General features: G+C 43.6%; 1 protein-coding gene and 1 long non-coding RNA gene across 2 annotated transcripts in view; one reads left to right on the forward strand and one right to left on the reverse strand.

The window, feature by feature from the left end:
- LOC143302732 (uncharacterized) overlaps window positions 1-14537 on the forward strand; it is a 108765-nt gene that overhangs the window by 16500 nt on the left and 77728 nt on the right. The window lies entirely within an intron of this gene.
- The window catches only part of LOC117164969 (uncharacterized), a 35119-nt gene continuing 21400 nt past the window's right edge, over window positions 819-14537 (reverse strand). Inside the window, exons 2-3 of the mRNA XM_033348429.2 lie at window positions 11454-12485; window positions 819-10167 (exon numbers count right to left, since the gene is read on the reverse strand). Of these exons, the coding sequence (XP_033204320.1) occupies window positions 9164-10167; window positions 11454-12485 (2036 nt within the window). The 3' untranslated portion in view covers window positions 819-9163. The remainder of the gene's footprint in view (window positions 10168-11453; window positions 12486-14537) is intronic.

The raw sequence follows: 14537 nt of genomic DNA on the forward strand, positions 1-14537 counted from the left end.
AAAATATACACTCAATCACAAAAGTCTACGTACGTTCAACGAAATTCGTGTATTCGAGTGATGGAAAGAAATTGAAACACGTCCACGTTTACGTATCGATACACAGTTACTTCGAATTTGCTCGTTATTAACGTATTACCAGAAGAAATTATTATACAAAATTCTTGAAACAAGAAATTGCACGAGAAATTGCACAACCTTTAATTCGATCAATGCCAAGAAGATTGCAAGCGATTATTGATACCCACGGGGAACGTACAAGATATGTATTAACATAATTAAGGCTACTTTTTTGGTCATTTTGCGAAATTATATCTGGTATACGTACACTTTTTCCTTTTAATAAGCGTAATAATTTCGATTATTTTTTTTTTTAAATATCTGTCCAAGCTGAACGAATACAAAATTTGACGAGAAATTTTGCTACGGCTAACGTCTTTGTTCTGATATTTTAGATCTAAGGGATGTATCTAGACTTTTGTGACCGACTATATTTTTATACGAGTATATATAATAAGTGGAATGGAATTCTTTTGCTCTTCCCACTCTTTAAATTATTATTAGGAACCTGGCTTCTCGGCATAACTTTGCATGTGATCCGAACAGCAACGAGAACTAGACCTAGACTCGACCGAAGGGGAGAGGAAAACACAAAGAAATCATAGAGGGCAGGGATGGAAAATGAAATTTGCGATGTCGTTCACGTGGCCCATGTTGCATAGAAGCGCTGCAAGATGCTTGAAAATGAAAAGAAACGTAAAATAAAATGTAAAGCAGAGAAAAAGAAGAGCGTAATGAAGAGAGTACATAAGAAAAAATAGATTTTATTCAAAAATTTATTGTGATCTTGCGAGGAGTTTTTTGTTTTTCGTATGTTTTTTTGCATTTTTTTTCGTCTTTTTCCTTTTTTTTTTTAATATAAGGAAAGTTGTTCCATTATTTTTTTTTCTATTTCTCTGTTCCTCTGTGCGTCGCTCTCTCGTCACAGTGCGTTTATACAAAACAAAGTGGGCGGTTTGATCGAGCGTCGAATCTTCCATCCGTGACCGCAGAGAGATCGAACAGAGAAAATACAACACGGTAGAAAATGCAACAACACAAGAATTTCGAGCTAAAGTAGTCGTCTTGAAGAAAAAAAAAGAAAAAAAAAATTGATAAAAACACATGTCGAATAAAATGAAACATTTTGCGCACGAATTAAGGAGAAACACAAAGAGGTCAGTCTTGGCTCAGTGGTTCGCTGCTCTCGTGTAAATATTATAAAATCGTAAATAAAACGGTATAATATATATATATTTATATATATATGCATCACCGGCGCCAAGCGCACACTTCGGTGATTTGATTCTTCCTCCGTAATCCTTTTTTTTTTCCTTTTTTTTTTCTTTTTCTAACGTTTTTAAAACTCTTTACATTTACGATCGTGCGAGTTCGTGTATACATATAAAAATCTATATATATATTTATATATAAATAAGACGCGAGCTACGCGTGCGTTGAAACACTAAGTACACGCGAGAAAATTGATCACTGTCCTGTGAACGATGGAAGCAAAATGGAAAAAAAACGTGCATCGAAACGAACTTCCATAATAGGAATAATAATAATAATAATAATAATAATAATAATAATAATAATAATAATAATAATAATAATAATAATAATAATAGTAATAATGATAATAATAAAAAGGCTCAAACGAGGGAACAAAGAGAAACGAATTTCTTTCGTCTCGCCGTGCGTCTGTCGTTCCTTTCCGCGTTACGACACGTCGAAACGGAGTAGCACGCGTGTTCAAACGAGCTTACGAAACGTGGAGAATTACGCGTGAACAAGTAACGTTAACGCGAACCAGCTTTCAATTACACGGAAACATTCGAGACAAAAGGACATCGACGCGGAAAAACGGGTAACGCGTAACGCGTCTTCCGCTTGCGATTTCGCGACCAATTTTTTTCCCGACATTTTCTTTCATGTTTTTTTCCCATTCGGTTTTTCCTCTTCTTTCTTTCTTTTCCTTCTTTTTTTTTTTTTTGTTTTCTTTCGCTAGAATGTGAGCGACTATTTTTCAAGCAAAACTCGCATAGTTTTCAACGCACCGCGGCACGATCCTAAGTGTACATATGCACATCCGTAATGTATTGCACCTGCATCAGCGTCCGCATCGAAAATTTTAAAGCTAAATTTTGAAAGCGAGATCTCGTGTGTCGAAGTGGGTGTGTGGTGGTCGTGGTGGCATTGGTGATAGTCTTTGTGCACCAAAAAAAAAAAAAAAAATTTAATCGCTGGTACGCCGGTTATAAATTAATAATACGTATAAAACCGAGATTTCGTGTAAAGGTGTGTCTCGTTCTCTCTCTAGATATATAAAAAAAGAAAAGAAAAGTGAAAAACAAAACGAACGCGAACAGAAGTATACGAGTTATCTGCGTAAAAACTAGAGAGGAATTAAAAGAGGAAAGAGAGGTGTTCCAGGTCGCGTCATCCTGTCGCGAGGCTTGGCCCCGTCTGCGGGGCCGTGAGCCCTGAGTCTTATAAAGGGAGAGAAGAAACAATAATTTACATTAATCGTTATATAGGTAATAATATATAAAGCTTATAACCTAATCTATGTTGAGCATTCAGTGGACGACACGGGATGACGCGGCCCAACGCGGCCTCTCTTCGGCTCTACGTCTTGAAAGCACACAACCGAGATTAGATTTCAAAGAGACGAGAACAAAAAAAAAAGAAAAAATACGTAGTAAGAAAAAATTACAAAATTACAATAGTAATAGTAATAAAAAAAAAAAAGGAGATAAAACAAAATTGGAGAAACACAGATCGCCTTGTTCTTCCCATTTAGTGTATACAGACGTGAAACGTTTGCGTTCTCTGTCGCGAAGAAAACGTTGCGACCCGTATCCGCGATTCGATTCTTCTTTCTCTCCATGTTTGTTCATCCTCGCTCTCTTTCGCATTCTTTTCGAGTCCGTATATATTTACTCTTCTCTCACACTCTCTCCTCTCTCGATGAAACGTGCAACAAGTGATAAATATAAAAGACAAAAAATAAAATGACAAATAATAAATGCATCGTAGCGGTAGGCAGCAGTAACAGTTATTTAACAAAGTTGGTCGGTGCAAAAGAGCGGCCGGACGACGTCGGCTATCGCGAAATAGTTATTCGATCGACGTCGGGACGACGCGCGTCGTTTTCTTTCTCTTCTATCCGTTCCCTATCCGCGATATTTGCCAGCGATAAAGGCAAGCAAGAACGTTTCACGATTCCTCTGGTTCGATTCGGTAAAAAGCCGGCCGACTGTCGGCCATTCTACGCGTAGTATACTTACACACGCGAGAAAAGACCAGATAATCCACGAACCCGATTACTCGTCGTGCATACTGTACACATTAGAATAGAAAAGTCGCTTATAAATAAACATTATCGTAACATCGTATACGTCGACGCTTATCGTGCACGACGATACCATCTCGTGGATCATCCGATCGTGTGCATATACACGCTTTCATGATTGTTCTCCGCGCTCCCGTCTTCCATTCTCTTCTTTTTTGTATTTTGTCTCTTTATCTCGCTATAGTGAATCGATATCACAGTACTTCCCCTCCGCCCTCTTTCTTTTCCTCTTGCTTTTACGTTTTTTCGTTCTTCTTCTACTCGTCTTCTTCTCTTTTTTTTTCTTTTTCTGTGCTTTTCTTGTTTTTCGTCGTTTCTTTACTTCATCCGCGCTCTGACGACGCTCGTCGGAGTGTTTCGTCGATCGAAATGGCACCACACAAGGTTCTGACGTCGTCCAACCACCCGAACCAGTTTCGCAGCAGTTCGCAACGAGTTCTGCGACCGGCACGTATACACGGAACTTAAAAGTAAAAATATAACGCGTCCCTGTCGTCTCGGGCCAGATCAGCTGGCTATCGCGCTTCGTTTTCTTTTTTTGCAAAAAAGTACATTCGCGAAAAGGTATAAAATATTTTATATATATAATATATATATAAAAGGATTAAACAGAGTTAAAAATCAATCGGATTTCTTTCGTCCCTGCGACACGCTATAAATACATATATGTATATATCACACGGCCGATTTTGTGACTGCGAGATTAGAGAATAATAAGCATAAGCACTAGTAGTCGGAATTATTTCGATAAAGAATAATCCGTATAAAAAAGAAAGAAGTATTACAAAAAGAGGACGTAAGGAAACGTCTTAACAATGTCGGACATTGAGGATCAAAGAACGTTCCGTACAGTCGACGGGCGTCGCGAAAAAAAAAGAAAAAAAACGGAGAATAGTACGGCAAAAAGTGTGGAAGGGTGACAGCAAAAAAGAAAAGGAAAATCTCTATTTAGAAAAAGAAAGGAAAGAACGATACCAACCACTGCACCGTATGCAAAAATCTCTCGCGATAGAAACTTAATAATAATTAATTAACAGCGATAATAATAAGATACGAGATGATATATCGTTATGTTGAATACGACGAGTTAGAACAGATGGTAAACAAAAACAAAAAAAGAAAATATTCGTTCGTATCTACACTTTTTTTTTTACAATAATTAGTCGTCTTTCTCTTTTTCCTTTTCTCGTCTCTTCCTATTCTCTACCTCCAACTCTGTTTCGACAAACATACTAAAACGAGTATCTTTTTCTATTCGAAAACAATCTTTCCTGGCCTGACGATATATTCTTTCGCCCTGCGAAAAACAAAAAGAAAAAATAATTAAACGGTCAGCCACGCCCGAAAGGATCTTAATCCCATTTGCACGAACAATTTTTTTGCTTTTTTATTATCGCGTTCTCGACGAAATAGAGAAAAAACACGCGTAAGATGCGTTAAAAATATGGTTGAAAAAAGATTCCCGTTTGAAGAATTCGATCGAGTTTTTACGTGAAACCTAATAATCCAATCGCGTCGCGTGCAGAACCGTGATTCGTGTTTCGTGTAAGAAACGACATAATAAGCAAAAAAAAAAAAAATCAAATTTCGGAGTTATACGAAACGAAAACCTAAAGAGAAATTGGAACGGCGTCAATTAAGATGTTCGACACGATTGTTTAATGACCGTATTCAATGAGCGATTTTCTTTCGATATAGTGTGGTCACATTTTATTCGTCGGTCGACAAACACCTAATAAACCAATTATTATTTCACTGGCGAATAATATTTCGCTCGTCCACGTGAAATCGCCCTGTCGTTCTGTCGCGAAACGGAAAGATTGAATTATTGTTTTCACGCGCGGCACGTATTTTTCGACGAGCGAAAATTTAACCGAAAAAAAAGAAAATATAAATGACCGATGAATAAAAAAAAAAAAAAAGAAAAAAGAGAAGAGAGAAACAAGATTTGCAGTTGACGCTCGAAAGTTTTCACGATTATTAGTTGTTTCCGTTTAAATCTTAAATGATGTCGATCAGTTGCAGTCGCAAGATATTTCGGAACTTTGAAACGATCTGTAGAAAGTTTAATAAGATTTTCAGGAAGGCATAAGGATGTCGGCAAACGACGCGATTTTCTATCGAATTTAAGCACCCCGAGAACTCGGCGATTTGAATCGCGAAATGAGGAACGTCGTGAGATCAGTCCCGCTAAAATCGCACAAGGGAAGAGGGACGAGCGAATCTAAAAAAGATCGGGATGTCGACACGATCGACTGTCCCGTGAAATTTTAGTATGTCGTAACAATCATAATACTCTTGAATCACGGAGAATTCCTCGTGTTTTCTGAAGAACCTACTCCTTCGTTTTGATCTTTTTCCTTATGTTCCTGTTCGTTTTCTTTTTTAACGCGCAAGCAACAACTAAGGAAAGAAGTTAATAGAGAGCAACGAGGATAATAATAATATCATTAGAAAAAAAAATAATAAAGAAAAAGTACGATTAAAAGTGATTATCAGCGAACGATCACAGCGTCGTCGATTTCTAACTCCCGATTTCTACCGCTCCCGCACGTCTTTTTTCTTTTTGTTTTTTCCTTTTCTCGCTAACCTATTTTTGTAAACGCGATATAAGTAGATCTTTAATAATTTAATGAGTCGATTAACGTGACGCCTGACGACACGATCACTTCATTCATTCGCTTCTTTCTTTTCTTTTCTTTTCTTTTCCTTTAAACTCTCGTCTTTTTCACCCTTTTCCTTTTTTCTCTCATCTTTTCTTTTCCCTTCCTCCTCTTTCCTTTCGGTTCCACTCATCTTTCTTTATTCTTGCTCCTTCCACCTTTAGTACTGTATCAGAGTATCGATAATTGCAGTTCTCAATATAATTATTAATATACCATCCTAAAATACGGTCAAATCACTGCCGCGAGCAGCAATTCCGAGGCACTACAAACAGGCCACAGAGAATATGGCCGCACAATTATTCATCTTCAAATCATCTCTGTGTCTAAATGATAAAAGACTAACTGTAGAACGCCTAATATACGTATAATCGTAATCATATACTTATGCATCTCGTCATCTATAGGTATAGATCATTATAATATATATATATAATATATATATAATATATATATATAATGTACAATAATTAGAGAGATCACACGTCTTAATATAGAAATTTAAAAGACTATTCTCTAGTACGTTGAAATTTCCTCAATATTTTGTGTGTGTTCCTTTTGTGTTCGTGTATGTATTTCTCTCCCCATTTCGTATCGTTTTCCTCTTAAGTATTGCCACGAAACATTCTTCCTGTTTTACTTCCGTTCTTGTTATTATCCGTTCGTTACCTTCTGTTCACCGGCTGATGTGATGATAATTGCGTTATTATTATAATTATAATTATTATTATTACTAGTAATTATTATTAGTGTTATTATTAATATTATTATTATTAAGTTCCGGATGAGCGGACTTCACGAGGGTCCTACGAAAGTCTTTTTTATTCCTCTTCTTTTTCCCCCCACGGATTTACTCCTCTTTCTCTCTCTTTATCTCTCTCTCTCTCTCTCTCTCACACACTCTCTCTCGTGCTCTACTCTATCGACTACCCTACTTACACTACTTCTACGGTGTCTCAGCCTTCTTCCACGTTCCCTCCTCTTTCGCGTTTTTTTTTTCTTCTTTTGCTTTGTGTCGCTTACCTAGTGTTACGTTCAGCACCAATCTGATTTTAAAACCGATTCAAAATATCATCATTATAGTTAATAGAATAATATAACCTGTCGTATAAATATACATTCAAATATTACTATAGTATACAAGAGTCGTACCCTCCCCTCGCGCAACTATCGTCATCGTCAACTTGTCGTACCCCGAAAAGCTATGGCTCAGCACTCTGGGGGGATACGCCGTCCTCGTAAATCCTACCTAATCTCTCTTCTTCCCATTTCACATTTTCACTCACCCTTCTCTTTCATCCATACGTCTATCCTCTCCTTTCCTTTTTTTTCCTTTTTTGGCCCTCTCACCTTCCTGCTCTTTCCCTTTCTCCGCATCTTCTCCTTCCTCCTTCGTTTCGCCTTTTTTTTCTCTCTCTCCTATTTCTCTCATCCTTTAGCGATTCTACCCACTCGTACACTCTCCGTCTCTCTTCGTTCTACCCTCGATTTTGCTCACGCATTCGCAACACTTTCTCTCTCCTTTCTTCTCATTCACACACGGATCCACGCAGCGTCCGCGCAGCCAAGCATGCACTCTCTTGCTCGCTCTTTTTCGCGTCATTTCAACATTTTTTTTTTTTTTGCTCTTCCTCCACTCGTTTTTGTTTGTTCGTCGGAGTGAACGGCTTTACATATTTACAGGCATTCTTCTCGTGGTCGTGTATTCACCTCCCTCTCGAGGCAACGTATCTTCCTCCCATCACCTATATCTCTTTCTTTTCCTTCTTCTCCCTTTCCCTTTTCTCTTTCATTTTGTTCTTTTTGTTTCATTTAAACATAGGCAAGTTAGATATCGTATCACAATCGTTATCAATTTTTTTTTGTTTTGTTTGCTTCTAATCTGGTCGTCGAATCGAACATCCTCAAACCCGTGTGTGTTAGCCGAAACACGTCTCGATTACGAGTTTCGCTTTACGTATACTTGTTGCTTGTGTGTCTGTCTGCCTCTGTGTTCGTGTATGCGTGTGTTTGTATGTGTTTGTGTGTGTGTGTGTAAGCGGTGTGACGAACGACACCTCGGACGGCCTGCCTGCCTGCGCGCGGAACCACCGAACTCTCTCGAGCTATTCGCTTATCGACGAAAAAAACGCGAGAAGGTACGTCGTTAATTCATTAATATATAAAAAATACGTATGGGGGGGGGGAATAGACGAGATTCTTCGTTGGTTGAGTCACCATTTTTCTGGCGCCAGTGATCAGCTCGACGATGAACGACACAGCGACTCTCGCCTTCCTGCACGATCCAAACCTCCGTATCTCCGCGAACTCCTTTCTATAATCGCGTAGCTCGTTTGTTCGTGACTCGGTTCGTGTCAGTTAACACAGTCCCTTACTCTTATTTCCATCTTGCGTTTAGAACGCAATCGCGTAGAACATCAGTGGTAGATGCACGGTCTCGGTCGGTTGCTTCCCGTGAATCGCGGTATATTCGTCAGGTAACGATGATCAGTGATCGAAAAGAAGAACAAGTTGCCATTGTGAGGTTGTGGTTGCTGACGAGCTTCGCGATTACTTACGATTGGTTCGCGTAACGAAGGATAGCAGGTTGGGACCGCACAAGTAGAAACGGACCACACTAGTCGGACGAGGGTACAGTCTATTGGTAATAAGAGTAAACGCGTTCAACGATCGACGTACGCGAACGTGTTGTACCGAAACGTACGCGCACACGTATACACACACGCGGACAGTCCGTTTCTCGACTCGAAATCGAACTACAGAAACGAAGAGAGACGATAGATCGAAGAGCTAAGAACGAGTCGCGGTGTCGATCACCGTCGAGCTGAGGACTAGCTGGCGACGCGTTCCGAGGCTGTGCGAAGCAATGGAACGAGGAAAGTAAGCGAACTGCGAAACGAAAAGAAAGAGCCTAGTAAATGCACGATAAATGTCACGGGTAGTGTTGCTGGATCGGCTGGCTGCATCGGTGCGACGCGGCACTCGACGTCGTTGAAGCGGCGGCGGCGGCGGCGACGGCGTCGGTTTGTAACGCGTGACCGAAGCATCGCTGAAATCTCAGCGGTATTCCTGCTTGCTAGTAGGCGGCAGGATGGACGGTTAGTCACTGCGGCGGCAGACCGGTCGGTGGTTTGAATTCGCCGGCAACGGATACCCCGTTCGCCTGGGCCGGGAATTGTGCCGTCGACACTGGCGGTTGATGATTGAACGCGGGCGCGTAACATTGCGGGAAATAGAGCTCTGGCTTCACCACCGTCGGCGTAAGACCTCTAGGTACAGGGACAGGGCCTAAACCAGCCGGTGTACCGGGTGGTTTCGAGTCGCTGCTCGAGTTCCTACGCACCTTGGCCGCGTGCGGATTCATATGGTTGTCGATGTGCTTCTTCACCTCTGGCTCGGTGGCGAAACGCCGCCTGCAGTTTGGCATCGGACAGCAAAACGGCCGGTCACCTTGATGGGTGCGCGTGTGCTGATCCAGTATCGCCTTCTGACGGAAATCTTTGCCGCACTGTTGACACTTGTACGGCTTCTCGCCGGTATGAATGCGCAAATGTTGATTCAGGATGGTACGTTGACGGAAGTTGCGGCCGCAATAAACGCAGCCGTACGGCTTTTCGTTCGTGTGAATGCGAAGGTGTTGGGTCAAGTGCGATTGTTGCCTGAACCTTTTGCCGCACTCCGGGCAAGGATACGGTCGCGATTCGATGTGTATGCAGCCGTGCTGCAGCAGCGTCGATTTTTGCTTAAATTCCTTCTGACAGATCGGACATCGCACGTACAACGGCATCCCCGCGGAGCGGCCGTGCTGTATCACGTCCGGTAAACAGCTCTTACTACCGCCCTGTTGCTTGATATACTGCAGAGCACCGAAGCTACCTGCGCCGCCGGCACCGAAAACCGCGTGATTCCCGCCCTTCGGGTCCTTGAAGTAAGCGGGATACTGGATGGAATTCGCGTCCGGCGCCGGACTGAACGCGCCCGACTGTGTGTCCGTGTCGCCGAACGTCGATGCCACCTCCTCCTTGCCCTCCTCCGGTGGAAATGGAACATCCTGCGGCCAGAGTGTTGGCGTCATTCCATTCTTGAAGATCAGATGCGGACTCACGTCTGTAACAGACACGAGAACCAAGTTTATGCTCCGCGTTCTCCAGACGATCGGACTGTGCGGAGGAATTCTACTTTTTGTTAGAAGCCCGGACTACGGTACCACGCGACCACTGAGGAAACAGACAGACTAACTACGAGTGCCCGCCAAGTGGAAAGAACACGTTACGCTGTAATCGAAATGCCACGGCGAATACACCATCGCAACCCACGCAAGCTACAACGTCCTTTCTTCGGTTTCTAATCGAGTTGTTAATGTTAATAAAGCAGCGCGAGATCCATGTGCTCCGTTTGACCGATCAAAGGTGGACACCAAGTCCTAGGTCCACCTCCTTCACCATCGCGAGAAGACGCGTTTCAACAGCAGGGAGGCTCTAGCCAAAGGGATGGTTAGATGGCGTTATCGTAAACGTAGATGCGGCATTAGACAGATTTCATCCGTATTTTGTTAAACCATGGCCAATTCGAATCGATGAAGAGAGAGACTTGCAGAGGGCAGAAAGGGTATATATGAAAGTAGATTAGGCGAGGATACATTGGGCTGTTAGGGGGAAGAGGCTCCTCTATCTCACAGCTCACCAGCACTCTCGCGTCCAGCTCAACCGTTCTCATTCTTCGGTTGGCCTTTGGCGGCAACGAGGCCGATGTTTCGATCGATTTTACTCGATGAATTCACGAGGAAAACTGCGAAACGAGCAAACGTACGCGATCGCGTCTGTCCGCTAGGAACCGAGACACAGGAAAGGAGACAAAAAGAAAGGGTTAAGCGGAGAAACCAAATGGATTAAAGAAAACGCCAAAAGAACGAAGAAAATCATACGAAGGTGACATCGGGTTAGTGAAGAGAGAAATCGCGATCGAACGAATGGAAAAGAAAAGAAAAATGGTAAATGGAAAAGACGGATGACGGCGAATGAATAAAGGTGATGACGACATTATGATTGCGATAGTATCGTAACGTTACATATATATATATATGTATGTATATATATGTATATATATACATATTCATGTATACGCATATATATATATATATATAGATATATATATGCATATATAAATATTAATATAAATGATGATGAACGATGAAGAGATGAGACGATGGTAGCGGCGGTGGCGGTGGTGATAGCAACAGTAAGAACCGGTGAATGGGTCAGTGTGGTGGACGCCCTCTGGGAGTCTGGGAGGCAGAGAGAAATGCTCGCCTTGGTGTGTGCGGACGTGCTGATTCAGGATCGCCTTCTGACGGAAGTGTTTTCCGCACTCCGGACATTGGTATGGCTTCTCACCCGAGTGGATGCGCAGATGCTGGTTGAGGATCGCACGCTGCCGGAACGTACGCTCGCAGTACACGCAAGCATACGGCTTCTCGTTCGCGTGTATGCGCAGGTGCTGCGTTAGATGCGATTGTTGCCTGAACCGCTTCCCGCATTCTGGACACCCGTATGGCCGACTGTCCGTATGGATCCGCTCGTGTTGAAGCAGCGTCGACTTCTGCTTAAAATCTTTCCCGCACGTCAGACACTTGAACAAACGTAGATCGCTGTTCGCCCCTTTCCCGGACTTGCCGCTCTGTTGCACGATATCCGGCAACCCAGTCGCCATGTTTGGCGCCCCGGGACTTGCGTATTGGTGAGCATCCAAACTGGGTCCGCCGTCACCCTGGCCGAGGGACGTCAGCATGACGCCTGGTTGCTTGAGATAGTGTAACGCGGAGAAGCCACCGGGGGTGAGCATGTGCGGGGGTACCGACGGCGACGGATGCGGCCTGGCATCCTTGAAATAGTGCTGTGGATATTGCTGCAACTCTCCAGCGCCGGGGAAGCAATCACTGCGATCCACCTCGTGAGGCGTTAGTTGTTGTTGAGGCGAGTGATCCTGTTGTTGCGTCTGCTGTTGTTGTTGCTGCTGCTGTTGCTGCTGAACTTGTTGTTGTTGTTGTTGCTGCTGCTGCTGAACTTGCTGTTGCGTCTGTTGTTGTTGTTGTTGCTGCTGCTGCTGTTGTTGTTGTTGCTGCTGAGAGGTGGCTTGATTCGATTGTATATCGTCGTCAGGTGGGGTTAAGGCTTGAGGCTCAGGCGGTGCCGAGGGGTACGGTGAGGGCACGGGAGAGGCCAACGAAGGCGGGGGACCGCTTTCTCCCTCGACAGGAGGACCACAGGCCTGCTGTGGACTGCCGGACGAGGAGGAGCCCTGCTGTTGCTGTTGTTGCTGTTGCTGCGGGTACAGTCCCCCGTCCTGGAGAGATCCCGGCCCGGGGCCCCATTGCCCCTGGGGTCTCTCCATGTTGTCCTTGTATAATACGTAGGGCGCGCCAGTATCTGGAATCAGACAAGTCGAACGAACCTTTATCGATGCGTGCTCGTGAAAAGTAACAAGCGTCCGTTTTACTTTTGTCGTTGTGCTCTCTAACGGGAGTTCGTTCCGAGGGGATTGCTAATTAAACGTTTTTTGGTTCCTTGATTGTAACAGTTGATCGTAAAATACCTCTAATATTATTACAACAAAGAGATTAGTAAGATTCTTTCGTTTAATTACCAAGCAGTAAAGGGAGAGACGCTCGACGTACGTAAAAGGTGTACGCGTAATCCTATTAATTTCTCAACGTTAACGACCCGGTATATTAGATCAGTAACGGAAGCGTGGCCATATTCTTAACACGCGCCATGGCTGGTTACTAGCAACGAATGTGTGGTATTCGATTCGTCACGCTCGTAAAATTTCAACCCGAGACGATCGCTTTATATGTAGTACGCGGCAAAGTGGAAACACCCTCCCTCTGCCTCTAATTAAGAATCGTTCGGACGTTTCGCGCGCGGCCAAGTCGATTTGTTCGCGAAGAAACTGCCTGGTTCACGAGCAACCCTGCTTTATCGCGTCGCATTTAATCAGTCCACGATCTGTACGCAGTTAAACTCGCGTTTCTTCGCCGCGTGTTCGGCAAACAACTTTTAGAGAGAGCAAAGCGAAACATTGTATCAGAGATCGACGGTGTGTGCACACTTTCTAGCACGTCGAATCGACCACGTTCCTGGTCACGCATGGTCAGATACGTCCGGTTCGAGCTTCGCAAGTTCAACGGCTGTTATGCAGGTCGGATGCACGCGGGGATACACGTCCGCGCGAATGATTTATGAAGTGTTCCACTGTATCTGCGATGTCGAATCTCCCTACCCTTCTGTGCGCGCAAAAAACTCTGCCGTCTCCGCTGTACGTATCTCTCTCCGTCGTTTCTTCGCGCCAACGAGAGTATTCCATCCTTCTCGCCTCGTGGGCGTCGCTAGTTTTCGAATACACCGGGAAAAAGAGCGAGTGTATCGATAGTTTACGCGGAATACGAGAAATGACAAACGAACTGTATGGAAATAGAAAAGCTCTGGATCTATCGTCCGAACGAACGAAGCTGTTTAGTGAAAAGTAGATAAACGAAAGAAAACTCTTACATCATTCTATAGCGTCACATACGTGTGATTGACTACGATTCCCAGAGATACACGCTATAACAAACGATAAAGTTGATCTAAGGTTAGCTTAGAATTTGCCTGCTCTGTCTACTTATTCTCTCTAATTCTACCAACTTTACTTCTGCTCGATCAACCTATGCATGCCGTTCTACTATCTTTCTTAAGAAATTTCAAAGTACATGAACTACCAAAGTAATTTCGAATTCAAGTCCAATCATCTCTCGATCAAAACTAAGTTTCTATCCCTTCTCGGCGGGGAAAAAAAATAAAGTAGCGATCGTAGAGGGGACAAGAGGGGTAAGGGCTCTGTCCGTGGAAGGAAGAGCGAGGCAGAGGTTATAATCGTGGCCCCGTAAATGGCATCGCGGCGGGCGACACGCGTCCGCTGCAATCGCGGCTATCACGTACAGTCGCATTACAAGGAGGAAAACAACGGTTCCGCGGCACATCTCGCGATTATGGAATTCGCATTATGCAACGTTACACAAAGTGTGTGTCCGTTTTATCGGATTAATTACCTCGCTCTTTATTCCATTCTTTCGTTTATCCGCGCGGCCGTGCTAACGCCGCCCGCTTCTACCATACGCGGATGCTACTCGCGCGCCTCTTTCAGCCCGTCTTTTGTTTTTGCGTCGGGGATGACGCATCGACGGATTATCTTCGCTGCTCGGGTCCGTTTATTAATATCGAGCCACGCTTTCTTGCGTACACGGCCTCTCTCCTCTTTCTCCCTCTCTCTTTCTCCACTCACGTTTATTCGTGTCTTTTCTTTTCCTTCACTTTTTTTTTTCTTCGTCGCTTTTTTTCGTCGTTCCCCTGTCCGCCCCTGGTCCCACGCGATCAAAAGGAAAGACACACGTATCGCCGTAGCACCAGTGGCTTTTGTTGCTCGTTCCCGGACGATACGTT

This window comes from Bombus vancouverensis, chromosome 5 (assembly GCF_051014615.1).
Source record: "Bombus vancouverensis nearcticus chromosome 5, iyBomVanc1_principal, whole genome shotgun sequence".
NCBI classification, from domain to species: Eukaryota; Metazoa; Arthropoda; class Insecta; order Hymenoptera; family Apidae; genus Bombus; species Bombus vancouverensis.